The 27,273-nt window shown below is 37.2% G+C and overlaps 1 protein-coding gene across 1 annotated transcript in view; it reads right to left on the bottom strand.

Annotated features, from left to right (window-relative positions):
- SLC38A8 (solute carrier family 38 member 8) overlaps window positions 1-27,273 on the bottom strand; it is a 68,892-nt gene that overhangs the window by 38,430 nt on the left and 3,189 nt on the right. Inside the window, exons 3-5 of the mRNA XM_053718873.1 lie at window positions 23,004-23,202; window positions 8,886-9,042; window positions 6,750-6,851 (exon numbers count right to left, since the gene is read on the bottom strand). Coding sequence (XP_053574848.1) covers window positions 6,750-6,851; window positions 8,886-9,042; window positions 23,004-23,202 — 458 coding nt within the window. The remainder of the gene's footprint in view (window positions 1-6,749; window positions 6,852-8,885; window positions 9,043-23,003; window positions 23,203-27,273) is intronic.

Below are 27,273 nucleotides of genomic sequence, written 5' to 3'. Positions count from 1 at the left end.
CTACTCTTTAATTTGTGTCCACATCTCATGATCTTTTAACACATGCAGTTACGTTTAACAATTGCTTTATCTTGTCCCTCACTCCATAGAAAGTTCTTGGTGGAAACCTGCAGCTATATAACTCATCACCCCAAACGCAAAGGAAATATTTGTCTATATCTGTCCTCTCATTCTCTGCTATATATTACAATCCACATTTTCCAGCCCCTATCACTATCCTTAATATGCATTGAGCACTGGACAGATAAAAATGCACTAAAGTGCAAATTCAGGACAACTGGCTCCTGCATGTGGTTCAGTAATGAATGAGGGTCCATAGCCCCATAAAAGCACCACTGCGGACAGCTTCAATTAGTCAAGTTGTGTTTGTTTGCTTCATGTTTAAAGGAGTTCTGGGTAAGTATATGCAAATAAGCTTCAGATCGCCTCACCTTTTGTACCTCTGTTTCCTCATCTTTTTTAAAAGGGGCCATATAACTTATGTTGAGACTGGTTTGAATATTTTTTTTTTAGAAATACACAAATTCTTCAACTGTAAGTAATGTTTGACCTTTTAATGGTCACATGTTTATGCGTCATGCACCAGCTGATGAAGTCATTAATCAAAAGGTGCATGGCCAGCTTGTTTCAAACAAAGAGCTTAAAATGGCTCAAATTTCAAAAAAAATTTGACAATGTTTTTAATATACATTAGACTAATGCAATGAAACAAAACATAATTTATGTAAGAACTTACCAGATAAATTCATTTCTTTCATATTAGCAAGAGTCCATGAGCTAGTGACGTATGGGATATACATTCCTACCAGGAGGGGCAAAGTTTCCAAAACCTTAAAATGCCTATAAATACACCCCTCACCACACCCACAATTCAGTTTAACGAATAGCCAAGAAGTGGGGTGATAAGAAAAAAGTGCGAAAGCATATAAAATAAGGAATTGGAATAATTGTGCTTTATACAAAAAAATCAAAACCACCACAAAAAAAGGGCGGGCCTCATGGACTCTTGCTAATATGAAAGAAATGAATTTATCAGGTAAGTTCTTACATAAATTATGTTTTCTTTCATGTAATTAGCAAGAGTCCATGAGCTAGTAACGTATGGGATAATGATTACCCAAGATGTGGATCTTTCCACGCAAGAGTCACTAGAGAGGGAGGGATAAAATAAAGACAGCCAATTCCTGCTGAAAATAATCCACACCCAGAATAAAATTTTAATGAAAAAACATAAGCAGAAGATTCAAACTGAAACCACTGCCTGAAGTACGTTTCTACCAAAAACTGCTTCAGAAGAAGAAAACACATCAAAATGGTAGAATTTAGTAAAAGTATGCAAAGAGGACCAAGTTGCTGCTTTGCAAATCTGATCAACCGAAGCTTCATTCCTAAACGCCCAGGAAGTAGAATGAGCTGTAATCCTTTGAGGCGGAGTGTTACCCGACTCAACATAGGCATGATGAAATAAAGATTTCAACCAAGATGCTAAAGAAATGGCAGAAGCTTTCTGGTCTTTTCTAGAACCGGAAAAGATGACAAATAGACTAGAAGTCTTTCGGAAAGACTTAGTAGCTTCAACATAATATTACAAAGCTCTAACAGCATCCAAAGAATGCAATGATTTCTCCTTAGAATTCATAGGATTAGGACATAATGAAGGAACCACAATTTCTCTACTAATGTTGTTAGAATTCACAACCTTAGGTAAAAAATTCAAAAGAAGTTCGCAGCACCACCTTATCCTGATGCAAAATCAGAAAAGGAGACTCACAAAAAAGAGTAGATAATTCAGAGACTCTTCTGGCAGAAGAGATGGCCAAAAGAAACAAAAAAACTTTCCAAGAAAGTAATATAACGACCAATGAATGCATGGGTTCAAAAGGAGGAGCTTGAAGAGCCCCCAGAACCAAATTCAAACTCCAAGGAGGAGAAATTGACTTAATGACAGGTTTTATACGAACCAAAGCTTGTACAAAACAATGAATATCAGGAAGATTAGCAATCCTTCTGTGAAAAAGAACAGAAAGAGCAGAAATTTGTCTTTCAAGGAACTTGCGGACAAACCTTTATCTAAACCATCCTGAAGAAACTGTAAAATTCTCGGTATTCAAAAAGAATGCCAAGAAAAAAAAGATAAGAAAGACACTAAGAAATATAAGTCTTCCAGACTCTATAATATATCTCTCTAGATACAGATTTACGAGCCTGTCACATAGTATCAATCACAGAGTCAGAGAAACCTCTTTGACCAAGAATCAAGCGTTCAATCTCCATACCTTAAAATTAAGGTTTTGAGATCCTGATGGAAAAAAGAACCTTGAGACAGAAAGACTGGTCTTAACGGAAGAGTCCACAGCTGGCAAGAGGCCATCCGGACAAGATCCGCATACCAAAACCTGTGAGGCCATGCTGGAGCTACCAGCAGGACAAACGAGCATTCCTTTAGAATATTGGAGAATACCCTTGGAAGAAGAACTAGAGGCGGAAAGATATAGGCAGGATGACACTTGTAAGGAAGAGATAATGCATCCACTGCCTCCGCCCGAGGATCCCGGGATCCGGACAGATACCAGGGAAGTTTCTTGTTTAGATGAGAAGCCATCAGATCTATTTCTGGGAGTTCCCACATTTGAACAATCTGAGGAAATACCTCTGGGTGAAGAGACCATTCGCCCAGGTGCAACGTTTGGCGACTGAGATAATCCGCTTTCCAATTGTCCATACCTGGGATATGAACCGCAGAGATTAGACAGGAGCTGGATTCCGCCCAAACCAAAATTCGAGATACTTCTTTCATAGCCAGAGGACTGTGAGTCCCTCCTTGATGATTGATGTATGCCACAGTTGTGACATTGTCTGTCTGAAAACAAATGAACAACTCTCTCTTCAGAAGAGGCCAAGACTGAAGAGCTCTGAAAATTGCACGGAGTTCCAAAATATTGATCGGAAATCTCACCTCCTGAGATTCCCAAACCCCTTGTGCCGTCAGATACCCCCACACAGCTCCCCAACCTGTAAGACTTGCATCGGTTGAGATTATAGTCCAGGTCGGAAGAACAAAGAAGCCCCCTGAACTAAACGATGGTGATCTGTCCACCATGTCAGAGAGTGTCGTATAATCGGTTTAAAGATATTAATTGAGATATCTTTGAGTAATCCCTGCACCATTGGTTCAGCATACAGAGCTGAAGAGGTCGCATGTGAAAACGAGCAAAGGAGATCGCATCTGATGCGGCAGTCCTAAGACCTAAAATTTCCATGCATAAGGCTACCAAAGGGAATGATTGTGACTGAAGGTTTTGACAAGCTGATATCAATGTTAAACTTCTCTTGTCTGACAAGGACAGAGTCATAGACACCGAATCTATCTAGAAACCTAAAAAGGTTACCCTTGTCTGAGGAATCAATGAACTGATTGGTAAATTGATCCTCCAACCATGAACTTGAAGAAACAACACAAGTCGATTCGTATGAGATTCTTCGAAAATGAGAAGACTGAGCAAGTACCAAGATATCGTCCAAATAAGGAAATACCAAAACCCTATTCTCTGATTACAGAAAGAAGGGCACCGAGAACCTTTGAAAAAAATTCTTGGAACTGAGGCTAGGCCAAACGGTAGAGCCACAAAACTGGTAATGCTTGTCTAAAAAGAGAATCTCAGACACTAAAAGTGATCTGGATGAATCGGAATATGCAGATACACATCCTGTAAATCTATTGTAGACATATAATGCCCTTGCTAAACAAAAGGCAGGATAGTCCTACAGTAACCATCTTGAATGTTGGTATCCTTACATAACGATTCAATATTGATAGATCCGGAACTGGTCTGAAGGAATTGACCTTCTTTGGTACAATGAAGAGATAAAATAAAATAAAACCCCAGCCCCTGTTTCAGAACTGGAACTGGCATAATTACTCCAGCCAACTCTAGATCTGAAACACATTTCAGAAAAGCTGAGCCTTTGCCGTGTTAACTGGGACACGGGAAAGAAAAAATATCTCTTAGCAGGAGGCCTTAACTTGAAGCCAATTCTGTACCTTTCTGAAACAATGTTCTGAAACCAGAGATTGAGAACGGAATTGATCCAAATTTCTTTGAAGAAAACGTAATCTGCCCCATACCAGCTGAGCTGGAATAAGGGCCGCACCTTCATGGGTACTTAGGAGCTGGCTATAGGTTTCTATAAGGCTTGGATATATTCCAAACTGGAAATAGCTTCCAAACTGATACCGCTCCTGAGGATGAAGGATCAGGCTTTTGTTCCTTGTTGTGAGGAAAGGAACGAAAATGATTATTAGACCTAAATTTACCTTAGATTTTTTATCCTTTGGTAAAAAAAGTTCCCTTCCTTCCAGAAACAGTTGAGATAATAATTTATTACCCTGGAAAGAAAGGGAAAGCAAAGTTGACTTAGAAGACATATCAGCATTCCAAGTTTAATCCATAAAGCTTTTCTAGCTAAAATAGCTAGAGACATATACCTGACATCAACTCTAATGATATCAAAAGATGGTATCACCAATAAAATTATTAGCATGTTATAGAATAATAATAATGCTATAAAATTATGATCTGTTACTTGTTGCGCTAAAGCTTCTAACCAAAAAGTTGAAGCTGCAGCAACATCCGCTAAAAATATAGCAGGTCTAAGAAGATTACCTGAACATAAGTAAGCTTTTCTTAGAAAGGATTCAATTTTCCTATCTAAAGGATCCTTAAATGAAGTACTATCTGCCGTAGGAATAGTAGTACATATAGCAGGAGTAGAGACAGCCCCATAACCTTAGGGATTTTGTCCCAAAAAACTCTAATCTGTCAGATGACACAGGATATAATTGCTTAAACGTTTAGAAGGAGTAAAAGAATTACCCAAATTATTCCATTCCCTGGAAATTACTTCAGAAATAGCATCAGGGAGATTAAACACTTCTGGAATAACTACAGGAGATTTAAAAACCTTATTTAAACGTTTAGATTTAGTATCAAGAGGACCAGAATCCTCTATTTCTAATGCAATTAATACTTCTTTAAATAAAGAACGAATAAATTCCATCGTGAACAAATACAAAGATTTATCAGCATCAACCTCTGAGACAGAAACCTCTGAACCAGAAGAACCATTATCAGAATGATGATGTTCATTTAAAAATTCATCTGAAAAAAGAGAAGTTTTAAAAGACTTTTATGTAAACTAGAAGGAGAAATAACAGACATAGCCTTCTTAATGGATTTAAAAAAAAAAAAAAAATCTCTTATGTTTATCAGGAACACTCTGAAAATTAGATGTTGAACGGAACAGCAACAGGTAATGTAACAGTACTAAAGGAAATTTTATCTGCATTAATAAGTTTGTCATGACATGCAATACAAACAACAGCTGGAGAAACAGATACCAAAAATGTATAGCAGATACACTTAGCTTGGTAGCTCCAGCACCGGGCAGTGATTTTCCTGAAGTATCTTCTGACTCAGTTGCAACGTGGAACATCTTGCAATATGTAATAGAAAAAACAACATATAAAGCAAAATTGATCAAATTCCTTAAATGACAGTTTCAGGAATGGGAAAAAAATGCCAGTGAACAAGCTTCTAGCAACCAGAAGCAATAAATAATGAGACTTAAATAATGTGGAGACAAAAGCGACGCCCATATTTTTTTAGCGCCAAATAAGACGCCCACATTATTTGGCGCCTAAATGCTTTTGGCGCCAAAAATGACGCCACATCCGGAACGCCGACATCTTTGGCGCAAAAGAACGTCAAAAAAATGACGCAACTTCCGGCGACACGTATGACGCCGGAAACAGAAAAGATTTTTTGTGCCAAAAAAGTCAGCGCCAAGAATGACGCAATAAAATGAAGCATTTTCAGCCCCCGCGAGCCTAACAGCCCACAGGGAAAAAGTCAAATTTTTTAAGGTAAGAAAAAAATGATTGATTCAAATGCATTATCCCAAATATGAAACTGACTGTCTGAAAAAAAAAAAGGAATGTTGAACATCCTGAGTCAAGGCAAATAAATGTTTGAATACATATATTTAGAACTTTATGAAAAAGTGCCCAACCATAGCTTTAGAGTGTCACAGAAAATAAGACTTACTTACCCCAGGACACTCATCTACATGTTTGTAGAAAGCCAAACCAGTACTGAAACGAAAATCAGCAGAGGTAATGGTATATATATATATAAGAGTATATCGTCGATCTGAAAAGGGAGGTAAGAGATGAATCTCCACGACTGATAACAGAGAACCTATGAAATAGACCCCGTAGAAGGAGATCATTGAATTCAAATAGGCAATACTCTCCTCATATCCCTCTGACATTCACTGCACGCTGAGAGGAAAACCGGGCCCCAACTTGCTGCGGAGTGCATATCAACGTAGAATCTAGCACAAACTTACTTCACCACCTCCATAGGAGGCAAAGTTTGTAAAACTGAATTGTGGGTGTGGTGAGGGGTGTATTTATAGGCATTTTAAGGTTTGGGAAACTTTGCCCCTCCTGGTAGGAATGTATATCCCATACGTCACTAGCTCATGGACTCTTGCTAATTACATGAAAGAAATGTGTGTTTGTGCCTTTGTCTAGAATATACATTTATTTTACTTTTGAAAGAATTGCCATTGTTTAGATTGGGGACAATGAGTAGGAGAATATTGCTTGGGCAGGGGAGCTATCTTAAAAAGGGGGGGGGGGGTGATGTATTACAGTGAAACAGTGGTATAAGTACAAGTGCAATTACCTGGAAGTATATTCTCTTTTAAACGGTACCTTGTTTTCCATCACATAATATTTAATGATGACCACCACTGTCAAGTAACAAGCAGCCAGGGTGCCCAGAATACTGAGGAGAGGACAGATAAATTACATGCATCTTCCAAATAAAAAACGGTAACATATGTCCGTAGTACAAATTAAAAAAAACAAATGGATTATGAAGTAAGAAAAATGACAAAATATCAAGCATTAATATATTTATCACATAGTAAATTATAGAAAATGCATTGATGTAGGTATAGCAAGTGTCCAAACATTCCCTAACTAGAATGAAATAAAAGGGTCAGTAATGTATACTATAGATATTAGTTACACAGTGTAATACATTGTACAATGGTCTCTTAGATACAGCAGACATTTTTTTTTACAATCCCCTTTACTTTTATATAGACACTCATTTCCTCAGTTACATTAAACCAGCCTTTAAAGAAGACCCTCAATATTTTTTAACGGTACCCTGCCATGTTGATGTTGCATGGAAAAAATAGACGGTATTCTTATGTATGCATAGTATGGATTATCAAGTAAGCACTGCAGAAACTGTTCCATACAAAGCAACCAGGAGTAAGACTTAAAGGGGCATTATACACTAGATTTTTTCTTTGCATAAATGTTTTGTAGATGATCCATTTATATAGCCTATACAGTTTGTTTTTTAAATGTATAGTTTTGCTTATTTTTAAATAACATTGCACTGATTTTCATACTCCTAACCAAGCCCCATAGTTTTAGAGAATACTGGATGTATACCTACTCCAGCTTGCTTTTGAGTCTTTTCATATGCAGAGGAAGGGGGGGGGTCTGCTTTTTTTGCTATAGAACCACCTGCAGTGGGTGTTCCAGCTAGCCTTTTTAGCAGAGCTGAACTGGGAGCTTCTAAGTAACTTTTTAAAATGGTTTTATACTGGAGTTTAATATCCGTATCTGTGCATATTATTCTTTATAGTAGTGTCTATTACATGCAGTTATACGAAAATTGGTGCATACTGTCCCTTTAAAGGACAAATCATAGCACTGTAAAAAAAAAAAAAAAAAAAATATATATTATAAATATTTACTGATGGGGGAAGTATATGTACTATTTATACAGATCATAGCACTAACAACCACACTGTCTTAAATATTTACTGATGGGGGAAGTGTATGTACTAGTTATATTGTTAAAGGGACAGTGTACTGTTAAAATTGGTTTTCCCTAGAAGGGATTACAGTGACTTGTTTTACCAGCTGCAGGGTTTAAAATGTATGGGAGATTGTTCCGTTAGGTATAGTTTTGTACATTGAATAGTTGTTTCTACTAATTAAAAGCACAACCAAATTAAATGGGCTGAGCTTGTAGAGAGGAGGAGATATTATTAGCTTATCTAACGATTTATACAAAACCCAACTTATTTTATCTCTCAATGTTTATTTAAAGACCAATACGGGCCTGATGATCTAAAGGTAAAGGAACTGTTTGTAAACAATTTTAAGGACCACTACACACAGTAGAATAGCTTATCACTAAATGCATAATAAAAAGACAAAATGTAAAATCACTTTGTTTGAATTTCAAATGAATAGTACATTTCCTTCTGTATTTTAACTACTCAACTCATTTTTGTTTTAATGCGTGTGTAGGTGGGAATGTCCTTCTCCAACACGCTATCAGCCAGTGAGTGATTTGTTCCTTGTGGATTATTGTGCACAAACATGTCATTCCTGTTTAGCTCTAAATTAAATATGTTTAGTATTAGAAATGGGAACGTTTGTTTGGTGTTCCATGTGCATGATATATTTTTGAGTGTAATGCCCCATTTTAAAAGGCACATAAAAATGTGTCAGCTCCAGAATACTAATCCACTGCTGATCTTGAGATGAGCACGGGTTGGTTAGCAAATTCAGAGTGGCATATGTGCATAGCCACCAATCATAAGATGAGTTCAGCTCATAACCTGCAGTGCATTACTACTCTTAAGTTGACTTTGTGCAAGTTATCATGTAATAAAAAATAATTTAAAAAAATGCTGTAACAGTTTATGTTTCTTTAATATCACTATTCCATTCCCACCCCCTATGTGTACCTAATGAAAAAAAATGACTCTGCTCTTTACTTTCTTACCTGGTATATTTCTGGAAGCTGATCTCCCTGGGTATAGACAGGGGAAGGATGACCACTAGGCACAGAAGGGTCATAGTAAACCGTGCATCTAAGTACCATGGCTGGGCGGTTTCACCCTCTGCAACAAGAGTCTCATTCACGTGCAGAGAGTCACACACTGCACAGAACAGAGATAAAGTCAGTATGCTGCTACAATATAGAGATAGACAACCCCACATGGGTGTTTTTATATATAAACAAACTTAATGTCATCAGCTTTCAACTAGGACATTTTATTTCTACCAACTCAGCATGGATCTCTAGTTGTAACTAGCTAAATGTCCCAAGGAATAGATATGGAATCTGGAAAAAGAATAAGACCTTAATGCAATTCGATTTCAATAGACTATAAAATAGATGTGACTGCCTCTATCCATATAAAAGCAAAAATCCTTACTGTGTAGCAAAAAAAAAAAAACAAACACACAAAAATATGTGAGTTTAACATATTATATCAGGTCATTTTAGACTGTTCAATACAATTGATAACAATGGCACTATATAGCCTTCGAGAAAGCCCGAACAGGCGAAACGCATCAGCAGTTGTGTAGAGATGCTTTTTAATTTTACATTGTTAAGACTCATCTATTTGAGCCTACCTCATTGAGCCTTACAATTATTTTAATAGCTACACCTCATTTAGCGGTTCTGTTGTGGGACGCTCTTATCAGACGTCAATCTTATGCTGTGCATTTAGCATACTTACAATTCCGGGTCTGGCTATTGCTTAATGATACTATCAAACTTATTAGCACATATATTGCTTAACTACCCTACTATCGATTAGCGCTTCCAGCCAGTATTTTACCCAGACAGTCCCTGGATTTCTATAGTTATAACCAGCATTAGTAACCACCGCAATAGATACCGTGATTTACTAGCAATCCTTATTGCCTCTGCTAGATGCACAGTTGCTACCACCTCAGGGGTGATAATTATTTACAATAGCTTCTCACGCTTTACAAACATAATAAATAACCGATATTATCCTAAACATAGGTACTTTGTTATGAGCAAAGCTACAAGCTTAAAGTGAATGTAAAGTTTCATCAAGTAGTGCCTGTTTTTTAAAAATACTATTAAAAACAGGGGCACTTTCATTGATGAAACTTTACATTGCACCATATTTGTAGAAAAACTTACCTCTTCAGTCTTGAAAGCCACTCCAGCGCTTTGCCAGCCTGTCGCAATCCTCTTCCTACGTCAGAAATGATGATTCCGGCCTTCCTCCAATCACGGCGTTGCTTTAGGCAATGCTTCCCCCGGGGTGTGGGGGGGGGGGGAAACTGATTGGAGGATGTTGGAATCGTCATTGCTGCGACAGGCTGGAGCGGCTTTCAAGACGAAGAGGTAAGTATTTCTACAAATATGGTGCAATGTAAAGTTTCATCAATGAAAGTGCCCCTGTTTTTAATAGTATTTTTAAAAACCTGGCACTACTTGATGAAACTTTACATTCACTTTAGGTGTAATTCAAATCACGTGTAAGCAATAATGTTGCTAAATTGTAACTTGCAGACACAGTTATAAGTGTGAAACAATACATAAAAGACAAAATCGACTACCAAAAATACTGGCATACGTTTACTAACTTAGCTTTGCAGCCAGTAACTAGAATATTTGTGCGCAACATAAACTTATAGCAACACTGTTGCAGTTAAAGGGACAGTCAACACCAGAATTTTTGTTGTTTAAAAAGATAGATAATCCCTTTATTACCCATTCCCCAGTTTTGCAAAACCAACACTGTTATATTAATACACTTTTTACTTCTGTGACTAACTTGTATCTAAGCATCTTCTGACCGCCCCTAATCACATGACTTTTAGTTATCTATTGACTTGCATTTTAGCCAATTAGTGCAGTGTCTGCCACTAGCCACGAGCGTGATCACAATGCTATCTATATGGCCTACATGAGCTTGCTCTCCCCTGCTGTGAAAAGTAAATAAAATAGAGGCGGCCTTCAAGGGCTTAGAAATTATCATATGTGCCTTCCTAGGTTTGCTTTCAACTAGAATACCAAGAGAACAAAGCAAAATTTTTGATAAAAGTAAATTGGAAAGTTGTTTAAAATTACATGCCCTATTTGAAAAATGAAAGTTTTTTTTGGACTTGACTGTCCCTTTAACTACAATCACCCACAAAAGTATTCAACTCTAGTTGTGAAAGCAGCCTGAACGTAACTCATTTTACATACACATGGGTTCAAGCATCACTCACTTAATATTATTTATGGTACATTGATTTTCTGTATTTATAGTGATTATTTCACACTATATATGATCAACTATATTAGGTGATACCAGTGGGTTATGCGCATTTTATATGACGTGTATGTAGATACATTACATGCGAGGTTGTTAACGCACATTTCAAGAGAGCTACCAGCCTATAATTTATATATAATCCGCTTTTGATTTCTGATTGACTTCCGGATGGGTGGAGACAGCAAACACCTGTACGCTGACTCTGGGCTCTGATGCCGAAAGAGCCGGGAAACCTACCCAAGACGCCTGGATCCCTTTGCTGCACGCCGTGAGTGGCAGTTCGGGCAGCGGGCCGACGCAGTCCAACAACAGGCAAGGAAGTCTTTATTTGCTGCTGGGCTCAGAGCAGAGCCACATATCTTCGGCACTGAAAAACACATCCGACCTCAGCTGAGTAAGGCGGACCGGAAACAGGTCGCGTCGCTGGCTAAGGACGAGGTGCGGGTACAGAAGGCTACGGCGGTCCGTTGAAATATCCCATTTGTCGGAACATAGGAATTTGGCTCCCTAATGGTATAATGAGGTGGTGAGCGCCTTCCCTGGGTCGCGGTGTAGCAAGTTAGCTGGCCTGGTCTCAGTTTGCTACACATTGGAGCTCCGGAGCAGCTGCTACATAGCCAGAGGATCTTGCTTAGGAGGCTAAGGTGGCTTGCTATAAAAAAAAAAGGATATCCTACTGAGCACAGGAATGTGGCCCCCTAAAGGTCTCCTAAAGTGGTGATCGCCTTCTCTGAGGCGCGGTGTATTATACTTGCTGGCCTGGTCCCAGATTACTGTACACCGGAGCATCTACCATACAGCTAGAGGATTACATATGCAAAAGCAAGAAGCTGCTGGTGCTGCCCACACACACACGGAGCTGGTGAGTAACCTAAGCTGTGATTATTGTCTTTGGGCAGTACGAAAGCAAGTGAAAGGATAAAACTGTGCAAAGTGGCATTTTGCCTGCTCCAAAGTACATGCTGTTTGCAGATTATCAAACAAAAAAGAAATTGAGCAATACATGAGGATTGCAATAGCCTAATTAGCATTTGAAGATTTTATCTTTGATTAGAGGTGCTGTGGGTTACAAGGGTCGTAGACTGCCATTTCTCTATCTTAAAGGTTTTTGGGACCGTCCCTACTGAAGTTCCTCCAAATTCACTGCAAAAAGGCAAATGACACTTCGGCTCTAACTGGCATTATTGAAGTTAAAGTTTAGAAAACAGCTTTGACTGGATTACAATTATTGTCCTTCTGTGCTAAACAAAGTCCCTCTCTAAGGGATTGGAAAAGTAAAACAAGTAATTGGTGGCTCCCTTTTCTCTTTTCTTTTTTGAGCAGAAGGATAATGGTGGACTATGTATGTCTAAGCACTTCATGTGGAGAAACAGGTTTTATTAAAGTCTAAGTAAAGAAGTAACCTGTTGACTACTGTTGGGTGTCAAGAATAAGGAATTTTTCTACTTTCTTAGTAAGGAAAGGGTGGAATTGTTTGGACTACTCTGATGCTATTAAAACTTTTTAACATGCTATACTGATTTTCGGGGGAAAACCAAAAATAAGTACCTTAACAAAATATAAAGTAGAAATTGAGATGTATGTATTCTAGTGTGCTATATATACTGTTGTTGTTACTACTGGGAATAAGATCAAAGAACAAGAGTGATAACTTAGCCAAAAGTGTTTAATATCAGGATGATGTTCTTTAAATGCAGTAAATAGTGCTAAATATTGTTAGGTAAAATCAGCAGCCATACAAAGTGGCAACTTGGATAGTTGTGAATTAACTTGAAATTGATACTTTAGAAGAGGCTCCTGAGAATAACCTGATCTATATAGCTGAGCGATCTCTGGACCTTTGTGGCCTTACTTCTCTCCTATTTCCACTTTTTGGGTGAGTTCCTTGCTTGGGTTCTATTTCCTCTCTCTTTTTTTTTTTTTTTTTTTTTTTTTTTTTTTTTTTGTTCTCCACTAGTTTGCACAAGCCACAAGGTTGGGTTTATGAGTTTTGTGATTCACTTACACTTTTCAAATAGTAATTCACTCTTTTTATAGAAATTCTTTAGGTGCGAGCGGTCTGTCTTCGACCCGCACGATATAGAGCATACGGGTTTGACACTTCTTGATTTCCTTTCTTACGCATGGATTTTCTCGAGTCAAATTTTTCTAATTGTTTTTCTTCACATCTGGTTTAGATATTCTACACTATTAACTCACACGGGCGTACTTCACAATTTATTGCACGGAACAAGTTGCGCTCTGTTCCATATGGAAAAATTTGTCCTTCACTCTAAGAACAACTCGCCTATAATGGCGCCTAAACACAAGGAGAGAAAGGCTAAACAGGTTGACACTAGTATAGAAGCCACAAACGAGCCTGCATTAACCCCTATAGATAATACGAAGTTACTCCAACAGATTGCTGAATTATTCATGCCTCAGTTTGAATCAATTAAACAGGATATTGCAAGTCTTTCAGGAGAGGTTAAGCAATTTGCTACAAGAATGGCAGAGGTTGAAACGAGGGTTTCAGATATTGAGGACCGTATTACGGTACAAGAACAGTCCAGTGCATCACAGAATAAACAGATCAATTTATTGCATTCCAGACTGGAGGAGTTAGAGGACAGGGCCCGCCGTAACAATCTGAGAATAGTGGGCCTACCTGAAACATTAGAATACCAGGACCTGCTGTCCTTTGCCTCCTCTAAGCTGCCGCAAATACTAGGGCTTAATGTAGAAGATCTCCCAGTGCGGATAGAGAGGGCGCATAGAGTCGGCCCAATTAGGAATAACCAGGAAGGTACTGCTAGACCAAGACCGGTACTTAAAAAATGTTTGGATTTCCAGGATAAAATAAATATCCTTAGGCACTATCGTAAAAATAATGGTTTAATGATTGCTCAACATAAAATATTGATATTCCAAGACTTCTCTGCGGAGACCCTAGCTAAAAGGAGGGAGATGTATCCATTTTGTTCAAGATTGATTAAGGCTAATTTTAATGCAAGATTAATATATCCTGCCAAAATCATTTTTGAAAAAGAAGGTTCTCCAATAACATTAAACAATCAAACAGAGGCTCAGGAATTTTGTACTAGATATTTGTAAAATGTATAAATTTCATAGTGAATCTTTAAGTAAGAAAGAAATGTTTGGTCTATATTGCTGTGATGTTAGGATTATATTTGAGAATCAGCCGACCCCAGGGAAGGGGGGGAGAGAGTGTTTTTTTGTTTGGATATATGTCTACACTGGTTTCAACCGTTTTTCTTGACAGGTTTTTGTTTTTAATGGACCAGAAAGGTTATAGTGTGATGGTTTTCCTTATTTCTTTACGATATAAATGGCGGATAAACTCAGAGTAATCTCGTGGAATGTCGGAGGTATAACTTCCCCAATTAAAAGGAAACTTATTATTAAGGAATTGGGTAAATATAGACCCGATATTGCGTTTATTCAAGAGACCCACCTAAAATCCCATGAATTACTTAAGTTGAAAACTAAATGGGTGGGGGAGGTATCCGCAACAATGTATGAGAAAAGGAAAAGAGGTGTGGCCATATTGTTCAATAAACAACTTTCTTACCAGATTGTATCTCAGGTATTAGACACAGAAGGAAGATTTCAGATTCTGGAGATTATGATTAACAAATGCTATTTTGTTTTGTGCAATGTATATGGTCCAAACTCCTTGGATAAAGGATTCTGGGAGAAGCTGAGTCTGCAATTATTCCCTTATCTAGGGAAGAATATTATATTGGCTGGAGATCTTAATATGACATTCTCCCCCAGTTTAGATAGGTCAAACCTCACGCAAAGGTCTAGACATAATAGGGAAGCAAAGGTTTTACAGAACTTTAGTTACAAACTTGCTCTTAAAGATGTATGGAGACTGCAACACCCTGACAGTAAAGAGTATACCTGCGAGTCGAAGTCATTCAAATCTTTCTCGCGAATAGACTGTTTTTTAATATCTAACAACATGTTTGGTTTAGAGATTAAAACAGATATAGGTGAGATTGTCATTTCCGATCATGCAATTATCATTTTGGAAATTAATGCACTGCGCTCACCAGGTGCATATAATTCACATTTTTTTTTCCCCTCAATATTTAGCCAATAACTCCAAATTTAAAAACTGGTTACAAGCCAGCTGGAAGGAATTTTATCAAATTAATGCTGCATACAGTGATAAACCAGAAATTATATGGGAAACAGCTAAAGCGGTTTTGAGGGGTAAGATCAAAGCGTACCTATGTAAATGGAAAAAGAAAAAAAAAAGAATAGGGAAGAACAATTAGCAAATCAGGTTAAAAATGCCTATAAGAAATATTTAAATTTTCCAAACCAGATTTCCTGGGCTAATTATAATGCTGCTCGAGTAGAGAGAGATATGTTCTTGAAACAAGGATTAGCTTTAGAAATACAAAAGCAAAAAGCTAGATTTAGAGGTCATTATGGTAATTCTGCAAAATATTTGGCAAAACTATCTAAAGGCTGGTCACAGAAGAATTTTATAGCTACAATTAAGATTGGAGACAGAAGAATTACCAATATCTCTGAGATAAGAAGCGAATTTGTTAAATATTTTCAACAGGTCTACTCGGAAGGAGTAGTTAATCTAGAGAATAAAAAAGAATTTTGGAAAGGTATAAAGCTACCTAAAATAGATTCCCAGGATTTAAGCCGGTTGAATGAACCTATTTCAGTACGCGAGATCTCAGACGCAATTAAACAGGCCAAGTCCAATAAGACACCAGGTCCAGATGCGCTCCCATCCGAGTTTTATAAACTCTTACACGATCAAATTTTGCCTACACTAGCGCTCCTCTTCAATGAGTATTATATCAAAAAACAATTGAGATCGAGGTTCTTCTCAGCGTCGAATGTGGCGTTGATCTTAAAAAAAGGATAAAAATCCAGAAATAATGTCCTCTTATCGGCCTATATATCTTTATTAAACCAAGATTATAAACTTTTAATGGCCATTATCTCAAATAGGCTTAAGAATATCCTGGAACCATTAATACATCCGGACCAGGCAGGTTTCATGGTGGGAAGAAACTCAGTGAAAAACCTTCGAAAAGCGATGCTTGTTATTGATTATTTTTGGAATAGATCAACTAAAAAAAAGACGCACCACAGTATTGATTTAGCCTTGCTCACAGTAGACGCGGAGAAGGCGTTTGACTGCATAGTGTGGGACCATTTGTTTAATGCGCTTAAAGGTTTTGGCCTTATAGGGAATTTCTTGGATTTTATAGGCTCGCTATATCAGACTCCAACATCTGCTATTATCATTAATGGGGAGATATCTGAGAGCTTTACTCTCCAACGAGGTACACGCCAGGGCTGCCCCCTCTCTCCTCTATTGTTTAACTTATCTTTAGAGCCATTGGCAATATTACTACGAAAAGAATTAACAGGAATCAAGGTAGGAGATAAGAATTTTGTGACATCACTATTTGCAGATGATATCCTGCTTTATCTAAGTAATACTAAACAAGCTATACCCCAATTATTAAAGATCATTGAAAAATTTAGTTCAATTTCAGGGTATAAAATTGATTGGGGGAAATCGGAATTGCTTTGGATCTATAAACCTAAGAATCACATCTTACATCCTTTTAAAGAGGTACAAGAAATTAAGTATCTAGGTATCATATTAAGTAATAACCCTTCATTATGGTATGACCTAAACTTTCGGAAATGTATAGATTTGTTTGAACACAAATTATTAACTTGGCACAATCTCCCCATTTCTCTCTCTGCCCGTGTAATGCTAATTAAAACAATTCTATTCCCAAAATTACTGTACCTACTACAGAATCTGCCCCTTTTAATCAAGAAAAAGGATTTAAAATTTGTACAAAAGGTATTCACTAGATTTATATGGCATGGGAAGAAAGCCAGGATATCATTGTTCAAATTATCTTTTTTATGCCCTTAGTATGTAATCCGGCCTTTCCTCCGGGGATTACATATAAAGTCTTTTCTACGTGGGCCAGGAATGGCCTTCAAAATGTAAAAGACATCTGCGTAAATGAGTCGCTAATAATTAAGACTTTTGTAGACTTAAGAACTAGTTTCAATATAGCAAAAACTTCTTTCTTTGCGTATCTTCAGGTACAGCACTGGATCGCAAATTTACGTGCAGAAGATGACTCTAACCCCCTATTGGGGGACTTAGAAGATGTGTTTAGACTATATCATGCTGGGAAAGTTTCTATCTCAATCCCCTACAATATGCTTATTAAACATCATGGACTGATATATATAGAGGAGTTAGAGAGGAAATGTGATAAATCCTTAAAAATTACTAAAGAACATATTCTTCAAAGTTTCAAATTAGTTGATCAAACACAAGTCTTTATTGATTGGAGAGAATCATTTTAAGTTAATTAATCTATTATATATTACACCAGATAAAATGTCAAAATGGTATAAAAAGGAAGTTACTTGCCCTAAATGTAATGCCAGGGAAGCAGATGAAATGCACTGCTTCTGGAGTTGTCCCAAAGCAAGGCAGTTTTGGAGCAAAGTCTGTTATTGGCTGAATAAAATAGAGGCGTGTAATTTTACGCTAGAGCCGAAATATATTTTCTTCATGTTAAAGTATGAGGAAGCTTTTCTGAATTTCAGACTTATAAATACAACAATCTTAGTGGGACGTAATGTCATTCTCCGGAATTGGAAGTCCTCCCGGGAACCTAAATTCAAGGAGTTTATAAACAAAATGCACAACCAGATTACGATGGAACAATTTAATTTAAGAGACTTTAGTGATAAGTCAATTCAAAGATTTTTTGTTAAATGGGAGAATGTAATTATTTCTCTTCCTCTAGACGCACAACTACAGTTAATTGCCCCATTAAGGGATTCTAACTGGTTTATCCAGCATTAGGAACTTGGATTACTCTCATCTAGTTGGAAAGTATAAACTCTGTAGCTGTTGTCTTTTGCTTTTTTTTCCCTCTCCCTCAGACCCCCCTGATATCCTGGGTTCTGGCTGATTGCTCACTCTAGGAGGTCTTAGGGTATGGCAAGACTGTTCTCGTCCTGTTTCTTTTTTTTTTTTTTTCTCTTTAATGAGGGTTCTGTGCTTATAAATGCTGATTGTCCTTTTTGTGTAATGGCTCTTTTGAAGGCATTATGTTGGCCGCTAAGATGTAGATGCTGAATTAACTTTTTTCCTCGATTATTGTATATTCAATGTGATAACAACTGATTTTCCTTTTTTTTCTTCTTTCTGTACCCTCGAATGATATTTCAATAAAATATTTAAAAAAAAAAAAAAAAAAAAAAAAAAAAAAAAATTTTTATATATAATCCATTATTGTTGTAGTAAAATTGTTACAACTAACCACAACAGTCTGACATAACTGTAACCCGCAACCACCACATGAGTAACTATTCTGATTAAAATAAATACTAACATATGCTAGTCAACCTGGCTTCTCCAAACATAAACTATAATACTTATCAACTGTATTTCACTGCAACTTTATTACATCTAACTGTGACCTACCTAGGTAACAACTGACCCCTATTGTGTGGTAACCTTATAGCAACCCATTACACATGATATACACGTGTTCTAGCACTATATTCCAAATTACAACTTAGATATATTTATCCTCTGCATTAGAGGTGAGGATTTTCCAGATCAGATATATGGATGTAGACTCATATGTGATCTAGTACACGAAATGCTGTAGCGATTTTCTCACTAGTATTTCATCAGAGGATACTAGGCCCTACTCTTTATTTACTTTCGATTGTGGTACTTTGAATACTATTTAGGCACCAATCCCATTATTTAGCACCACATCCACCTAGTTACCTGATGAAGTCTCACTTTGTGTTTTTTAAAGCTTGAGGAGGCCAAAACGCATTGACAATAGCTGGTAAGCACTATTTTATCTCTACACATGATTTTGTACCATCTACACTATTTGTTTTTTACCTTTTCAGGACATTGACCAATATTAGATCAAGATATCCAACAGGATCTCAGATCCAAGCCCAAGGGTTCTCACCACCAGGAACAGGAGTTTCAGTCTACCCACTGGGAGACACCTAAGGACCGTCGGGTGGGTTCTCACCACCAGGAATTATAAAGGATTCTCACTGCCAGGAAATAAGGTCGTAATAAAACAACTGATTTAAACTTTACACACACTATTTGCTAACCTAGACCGAGTGCAGGCCACTAGTCTATTGGATTACAATTACACGACTTTGTTCTTCTGTCAACCTTTTTGTGCACATTTTTCACAATCTACTTTTTTTGCGTTTTTCATTTTTAACCAACTCTATCACATTTTTATCTTGGTGAAGCAACACTCTTCATTCCCATTTGAATTTTACATCTTTGCTTCAAATTTTTTTAAAAAAATTTCATCACACTTGTTCACATTTTTGTCACATTTTTTCCACAACTGGCCAACCCAATCCAAAAGGCATTTAACACCAAAATCCTTTTTAGGGGTGCTTACACAGCATCACCTATTTTTCAAGCAAACTTCACAACACCCTATCATTTTGCAAGTCAGTAATTGCAATTAAACCAGCACTGGTCTCCAACCCACAAATTGGAGTCTCAATCTTCACTACATTCATACATTGTATTTTTTAATGTATGTAGCATTTTTTTAATGTATGTAATATTGTTTAATTTGTGAGATTGTGGATCCACATTTTTATTGTATTTGATGTTGTTATCTTGATTCCCCTTGATGAATTAGGAAAGTTTGTAATTAAACTTGTTTTAGTACACCATCTTCTCCTTTGACACCTAGCCCACTTTGAGGTGCTTTGAACACATACACTCATCACTATCCCCCTCTAGGCTAGCTAGTCAGTCTTTGTTCAGAGCTACAGGTGCGCCCCGTCTCTGGCGCTATATTCACAACACGCATATTTATTAGTAAAATGTCTCAATATACTTTTTTTTTTGCCAAGAACTGGATGGCAATAACTTAGAGGGGAAGAAGGCACAGATTAGGAGCAAAAAGTACATACATGATGGGAGGAGATATGCATTTCAATCAGTCTCTGGCAATATGTAACCTAAATAGCTCTCTGCCAATTCACGTTATATAATTATATACACAAACTGCATGTTACTCTCAAATAGATAGAAAAGCAGACACCCTGCATCATTATATTGTTGTATACAGGAAATATTAGGCTACAGTTGTATGTACATAGAGACCTTATATTACATTATCCAGCAACAGAGAACCCATTCAAGAGCCTGAACCACCATATACATCCTAATATAAAGACAAAGGCAGGGAACGCCACACATTTTAATTTACAATTTAGTCATGAATACACATGATACATCCTAATACACAGCAGGTAAGGGAACCGAGGAACAACCTGATATGCAAACCATGTTACATACTGATATTTAGGAACCAAGAACTCCACCATAAAATACACCACCACCTTAGAAGACAGGTGGTAATCATTTTGAGAGTATGTGCCAGAAACTGGTAATTATCTTCTACGGGCTTATGTGCCCATGATCCCTTCTAAATTTTAAAATAATATTTAAGAAATAAAACATAAAAATGTTAGTGATATTTTAGATAGAGTTTCATTCATCAGTTGTAACAAAGATTCACTATAACTTACTTTTTAACGGTTTGAATGGTTCTTCAATCAGCGCTCTAGCTACAGAAAAAAAAAAATATGTCATATGGGGAGAGCGGTGATTAGAGAAAAATTTAAACCGTTAGCTCACAGAAGAATTTACTTTTGAAATGGTTGGCAGAGCGCGAGGTATTTGAATTTTCTATCTATATTAAAAAGTTATAGCGCAACTTCATTACAACTGATGAATTAAACTCCCTTTAAAATATCACTAACTTTCTGGATCTGATTTTAAAAAAGGAAATAGCCACTAAATGTATGAGTGCCACCTTATTCACCAGTCCTGCCATAGAATAACATTGTAGATAAAAAAGGAACACATGCTGATATGTAGAGAGATGGAGACAGACAGTAACTCTATTACCAATACTGATTTACAGATCAGAGGTTCCCAGCTTCTCTGATAATACGGCATACTTCAAAGCAACAACTCAGTATAACACACATGCTTTATTTTAACAGGCTGCAGAATAATTTACAGTTTCACATTGTGACTATGACACCTTAAAGGGTAATTAAAATATGATTTTATGTATAACATACATTATCAATTAAGCACCGAACTGCAAAAGATCTACATACAAAATAAATGTATCTGAAACACTTTGTTAACACAATGTGCAAGCTTTAGCCGTCTCAGACTTCTTGAAAAGCCCAGTGAGTGTGTATTTTATTATGGCCATTTAGGTCCAGATGCAAATGCACTGCTCTAAGCAATCACTTTGTAGTATGTAGCTGTGTAAGGCAAATTACTGCTGGATATAAGCTATAGCCACTCTGGTAGAAAGTAGAATAAGCAGCGGTTTCAGAGGTATTTCATACCAAAAACAAACAAAATGATTATTTAATTTATGGGGGATTCAGTTTTGAGCCCCCCCCCCCCAAAAAAAAAAAAATCTTTCCATGAATCAGATAGAACATGCAATTTTAAACAACTTGCTAATTTACTTCTATTTTCAATTTTTTTAATTCTCTTGGTATCCTTTATTTAAAAGCATATAGGTAAGCTCAGGAATGTGTGCACGTGTCTGTAGCATTAAATGGCAGCAGTTTTGCAAGAATGTTATCTATTTACAAGAGCACTAGATGCCAGCACTATTTCCTGTTATTTGGTGCTCCAGATTCCTACCTAGTTATCTCTTCAACAAAGAATAACATGGGAACTTTTGTAAAAGTGTATGCTCTGTCTCAATCACATCTTCATATCTTTTAAAGATCTTGACATATGAGCAGTGAATCCTGCTACACAATGTATTACACACATAATATGCCGAGATATATACAGGGTATCCCACCTTACTTTCTGACATAGAAAACCACATCATTGAAATGATCAAACACGCAGAACATAAGATGCACCTCCCATCTTTTCCCACCTTATATCCCATTCCATAGAAGGAAATTGAGATATAAAGAACTCCCATATTATATCCTGATACACAGAAAATGTATTATGTATATCAATAGATAAACTGTAATTACTGAAAATCACCACAGATTTATAGTGAGACACAGCAAAGTTCAACCTTAAAAATATACAGGGTACAAAACTGCCCACATCACTTATTGATATTAAAGTGAATGTAAATTTTGATGATAAAGTGCCCGGTTTTTACAAATTTGATTAAAAACAGGGGCACTTTAATTCAACAAAATTTACATTTCACTCGTGTTGTGAAAATACCTTTTAATCTTGACAGCCGCTCCAGCTTCCCCCTGTCGTCGCAAGCCTCTTCCTACGTCAGAAATGACGAATCGGTCATCCTCCAATCACGGCTTCCCCCTTCCCGGGGAAATCAGTGTCTGATTCAACGCCATGATTGGAGGAAGCCGGATTCCTCATTTTAGACCCAGGAAGAGGCTTTGTGATTGGCGGAGGAAGCGATGCAGCGGCTGTCAAGATTAAAAGGTATTTTCACTACACGAGTGAAATGTAAATTTTGATGAATTAAAGTGCCCTTGTTTTTAAATCGAATTTAAAAAAAAAAAACGGGCACTTTAGCATCAAAATTTACATTCACTTTAAGAAAGAACTAGGGATTCCCATACTATGTCCTGGTATTTACAGATTGGGACTCTGCCTTACATTGTGAGATATTATACATGAAAACAATAATACCTTCTACGTCTATTCCTTCCCCTCCACGTGTTCATTTACTCACATTTCTCTAGCTGATCCTCCACCACTCTGAGAAAGGCCACAGAAATCATAAATAGGTTGAAGATGAAACAGACTTCACAGAGTTTTCCAATGGTTGGGCCACAAATGACCTTCACCACACCCTGGTAAGTGGACTGATTACTGAGGGAAGCGGCATATCCCAGGATTACCAAACCACTTATCAGGAAGACAAGGGAGCCCTGGGAAGGATGAATGAGATAAAATTAAATATAAAATTAGTACATGGAATGGGCACTGGTGAAGGAAAAGCTGGAACAATGGGCACAGAAAGGAGAAATAAGATATAATATAAGAAATGCAAATATTAACATATATAAAGAATAATGAAGGAAGCCAGTACCATAAACATGACAGGAAAATGACATTGTTTATATGATGGGTGGTAGAATTAATAAAGTAGGCAGAGATGGCAATACAAATATGGGTGAGAATAAGAAAGTGGAAAGGAACAAATAAGAATTAGAAGAATTAAAGGGACACTGAACCCAAATTTTTTCTTTTATGATTCAGATAGAGCATGCAATTTTAAGCCACTTTCTAATTTATTCCTATTATCAATTTTTCTTTGTTCTCCTGCTATCTTTATTTTAAAAAGAAGACATCTAAGCTTTTTTTTTTATTCAGAACTCTGCACAGCACTTTTTTATTGGTGGATGAGTTTATCCCCCAATCAGCAAGAACAACCCAGGTTGATCACCAAAAATGGGCCGGCATCTAAACTTACTTTCTTGCATTTCAAATAAAGATACCAAGAGAATGAAGAAAATTTGATCCTAGGAGTAAATTAGAAAGTTGCATAAAATGTCATGCTCTATCTGAATCACGAAAGAAAAAATTTGGGTACAGTGTCCCTTTAAGGAGAGAGAACAGATATAAAAAAAAAAAAAACACTTTAAAATATGCAGAATTATTATCATTTATTTGTATAGCACCGCCAAATTCCGTAGCGCTGGGTTCAATGATAGGGGTATACAATGACAAGGATTAGTGATAAAATACAAAACTAAACAAATCTAGTACAGGAGGAAGAGGGCCCTGCTCTGGAGAACTCACAGTCTACAGGTTTAGGGTGCAGAGACATAAGGTTGGAGGTAGCTTGTCACATCGGTTGCAGCAGTGAGTCAGGCAGTTAATATATTAGTTTGTTCGGATGAGGGATGGAGGAGAGATGGTAAGCCTCTCTGAATAGGTGAGTTTTCAAGAAACGTCTGAAGCTATACAAGGTTGGAGACAGTTTTATTGAGAAGGATAGAGTTCCAGAGGACAGGAGCAGCACGTGCAAAGTCTTGGAGGCGGCAGTGGGACGTAGAGATAACAGGAGTGTAGAGACGTAGGTCAGAGGTTGATTGAAGAGGACGGGATGGGGAATATTTCACGATGAGAGAGAAAATATAGTTGGGAGTTAGACTGTTGAGTGCTTTGTATATTAGGGTTAATTCTTTAAATTGTATTCTGAAGTGTATGGGGAGCCAGGGTAGACTGGCAAAGCAGCTGATGTAGATCGGCGACTTAGGTGAATGAGTCTAGCAGAAGCATTAATAATAGAAATGTGAGTGTTAAAGGGCCTGCTTGATAAAAAAAATATATAATAAAGGTGCAAATAGTGTGTGCAATACTGGGTGAAACACTAAAAGATTGTCAGTATTAAACTAACCAAACATCAACGACAATGTGCTAAGGTAAAAGTGATACAATTAAGTAAAATATTGCTAATAATATAATGTTGCAAAATATAGACATGTTACAAACGAACATACAGATTGTCTAGACTCTAGTGAGTGCTAGCGACAAATATCAATGGTAGGACAAGTAATATCCAAAATATTATTTGGACAACAAACATAAGTTACAAAAAGCTATATGGTATAACAAACATGATCACTAGTGGGAAGTTAGTGATAAAGTCCAGAATAGGATCCAAATGGAGTTCCAGAAAGGGTTCTGGAAACGACTTGAATAGGAAGATCCCAATAGTGTAGTGACGTGTGGCTGCTGTGCTCCTTCAAAAGCTTATTGGCACATAAGCGAAACTCTGTAGATGTATGGAAAAGAAAGAAGGCGGCGCCACAATAGTGCAAGATCAATGATGTTAAAAGATCAAACGCACAACAGGTTCTACTTACTAGAATAAGGCACTTCTAGTAAGTAGATCCTGTTGTGCGTGTGATCTTTTAACATCATTGATCTTGCACTATTGTGGCACCTTCTTCTTTCTTTTCCATAGAATTCATAATAGATTGAAGGGAGGAGAAGCAGTGTTTTGGAAGGCATTTAGGAGTAGATTGCAATTACCATTTTGGAGATTTAGAGACTCATGTATCTATGTGCTTAACCCCTTAACGACCATGGACGTGCAGGGTACGTCCTCTAATAAAAAGTCAGTTAACGACCAAGGACGTACCCTGCACGTCCTCTGTGTGGAAAGCAGATGCCACGATATTGAGGCATCCTGCAATAACCTTTTTTAGCCATCCAGGTGCAGAGAGAGACACTCTGTGGCCCTCTCTGCACCGGACATCGGTGGCTTTTTTCGTTGGTGGGTGGGAGCCGGTGTGGGAGGCGGGTGGCGGCCATCGATGGCCCCGATGATGTGGAGGGGGGCAGGAATGACCGGGGGGCGCACACGGGAGGCGGGGCGGGAACTGCTACACTACAGAAAATTTAAAAGCAAAAGTTGGTAAAAGTGGAGAATATAAACATTATAAAAAACATCAGTTAGGGGGTGGGGGGGAAGCTACAATACAGAAAAAAAAACAGGAAAAATTATAAAGAAAACATATTTATTTTGCAAACTGGGTACTGGCAGACAGCTGCCAGTACCCAAGATGGCCCCCAATAAGGCAGAGTGGGAGGGTTAGAGAGCTGTTTGGGGGGGGGAGGGAATCAGGGAGGTTGGGTGCTAAAGTGAGATCTTACACAGCAGCATATGTAAATATGCTATAAAAAAAATTACAAAAATTCAAAGATACCTTTTTATTTTAGTACTGGCAGACTTTCTGCCAGTACTTAAGATGGCGGGGACAATTGTGGGGTGGGGGAGGGAAGTGAGCTGTTTGGGAGGGATCAGGGGTTGTGATGTGTCTGGTGGGAGGCTGATCTCTACACTAAAGCTAAAATTAATCCTGCAAGCTCCCTACAAACTACCTACTTAACCCCTTCACTGCTAGCCATAATACACGTGTGATGCGCAGCAACATTTAGAGGCCTTCTAATTACCAAAAAGCAACACCAAAGCCATATATGTCTGCTATTTCTTAACAAAGGGGATCCTAGAGAAGCATTTACAACCATTTGTGCCATAATTGCACAAGCGGTTTGTAAATAATTTCAGTGAGAAACCTAAAATTGTGAAAAATTTTACTTTTTTTTTTTCCATTTGATCGCATTTGGCGGTGAAATGGTGGCATGAAATATACCAAAATGGGCCTAGATCAATACTTGGGGTTCTCTACTACACTACAGCTAAAATTAACCCTAGAAGCTCCCTACATGCTCCCTAATTAACCCCTTCACTGCTGGGCATAATACACGTGTGGTGCGCAGGGGCATTTAGCACCCTTCTAATTACCAAAAAGCAAAGCCAAAGTCATATATGTCTGCTATTTATGAACAAAGGGGATCCCAGAGAAGCATTTACAACCATTTATGCCATAATTGCATAAGTGGTTTGTAAATAATTTCAGTGAGAAACCTAAAGTTTGTGAAAAAAAAAAATTGTGAAAAAGTGAACATTTTTTTTTATTTGATCGCATTTGGCGGTGAAATGGTGGCATGAAATATACCAAAATGGGCCTAGATCAATACTTTGGGATGTCTTCTAAAATTTATATATATATATATATATATATATATATATATATATATATATATATATATATATATATATATATATATATATATATATATATACACACACACACACACATACATATTCAGGGATTCCTGAAAGATATTAGTGTTCCAATGTAACTAGCGCTAATTTTGAAAAAAAAGTGCTACTTGTATTTATGGCCCTATAACTTGCAAAAAAAGCAAAGAACATGTAAACATTGGGTATTTCTAAACTCAGGACAAAATTTAGAAACTATTTAGCATGGGTGTTTTTTAGTGGTTGTAGATATGTAACAGATTTTGGGTGTCAAAGTTAGAAAGAGTGTGTTTTTTTTTCCCCAATTTTATACATTTTTTTATAGTAAATTATAAGATATGATGAAAATAATGGTATCTTTTGAAAGTCCATTTAATGGCGA

This window comes from Bombina bombina, chromosome 1, assembly GCF_027579735.1.
Source record: "Bombina bombina isolate aBomBom1 chromosome 1, aBomBom1.pri, whole genome shotgun sequence".
Classification (NCBI taxonomy): domain Eukaryota; kingdom Metazoa; phylum Chordata; class Amphibia; order Anura; family Bombinatoridae; genus Bombina; species Bombina bombina.
Note: the sequence above shows the minus strand (reverse complement) of the source record. Positions and strands in the feature narration are given on the sequence as shown.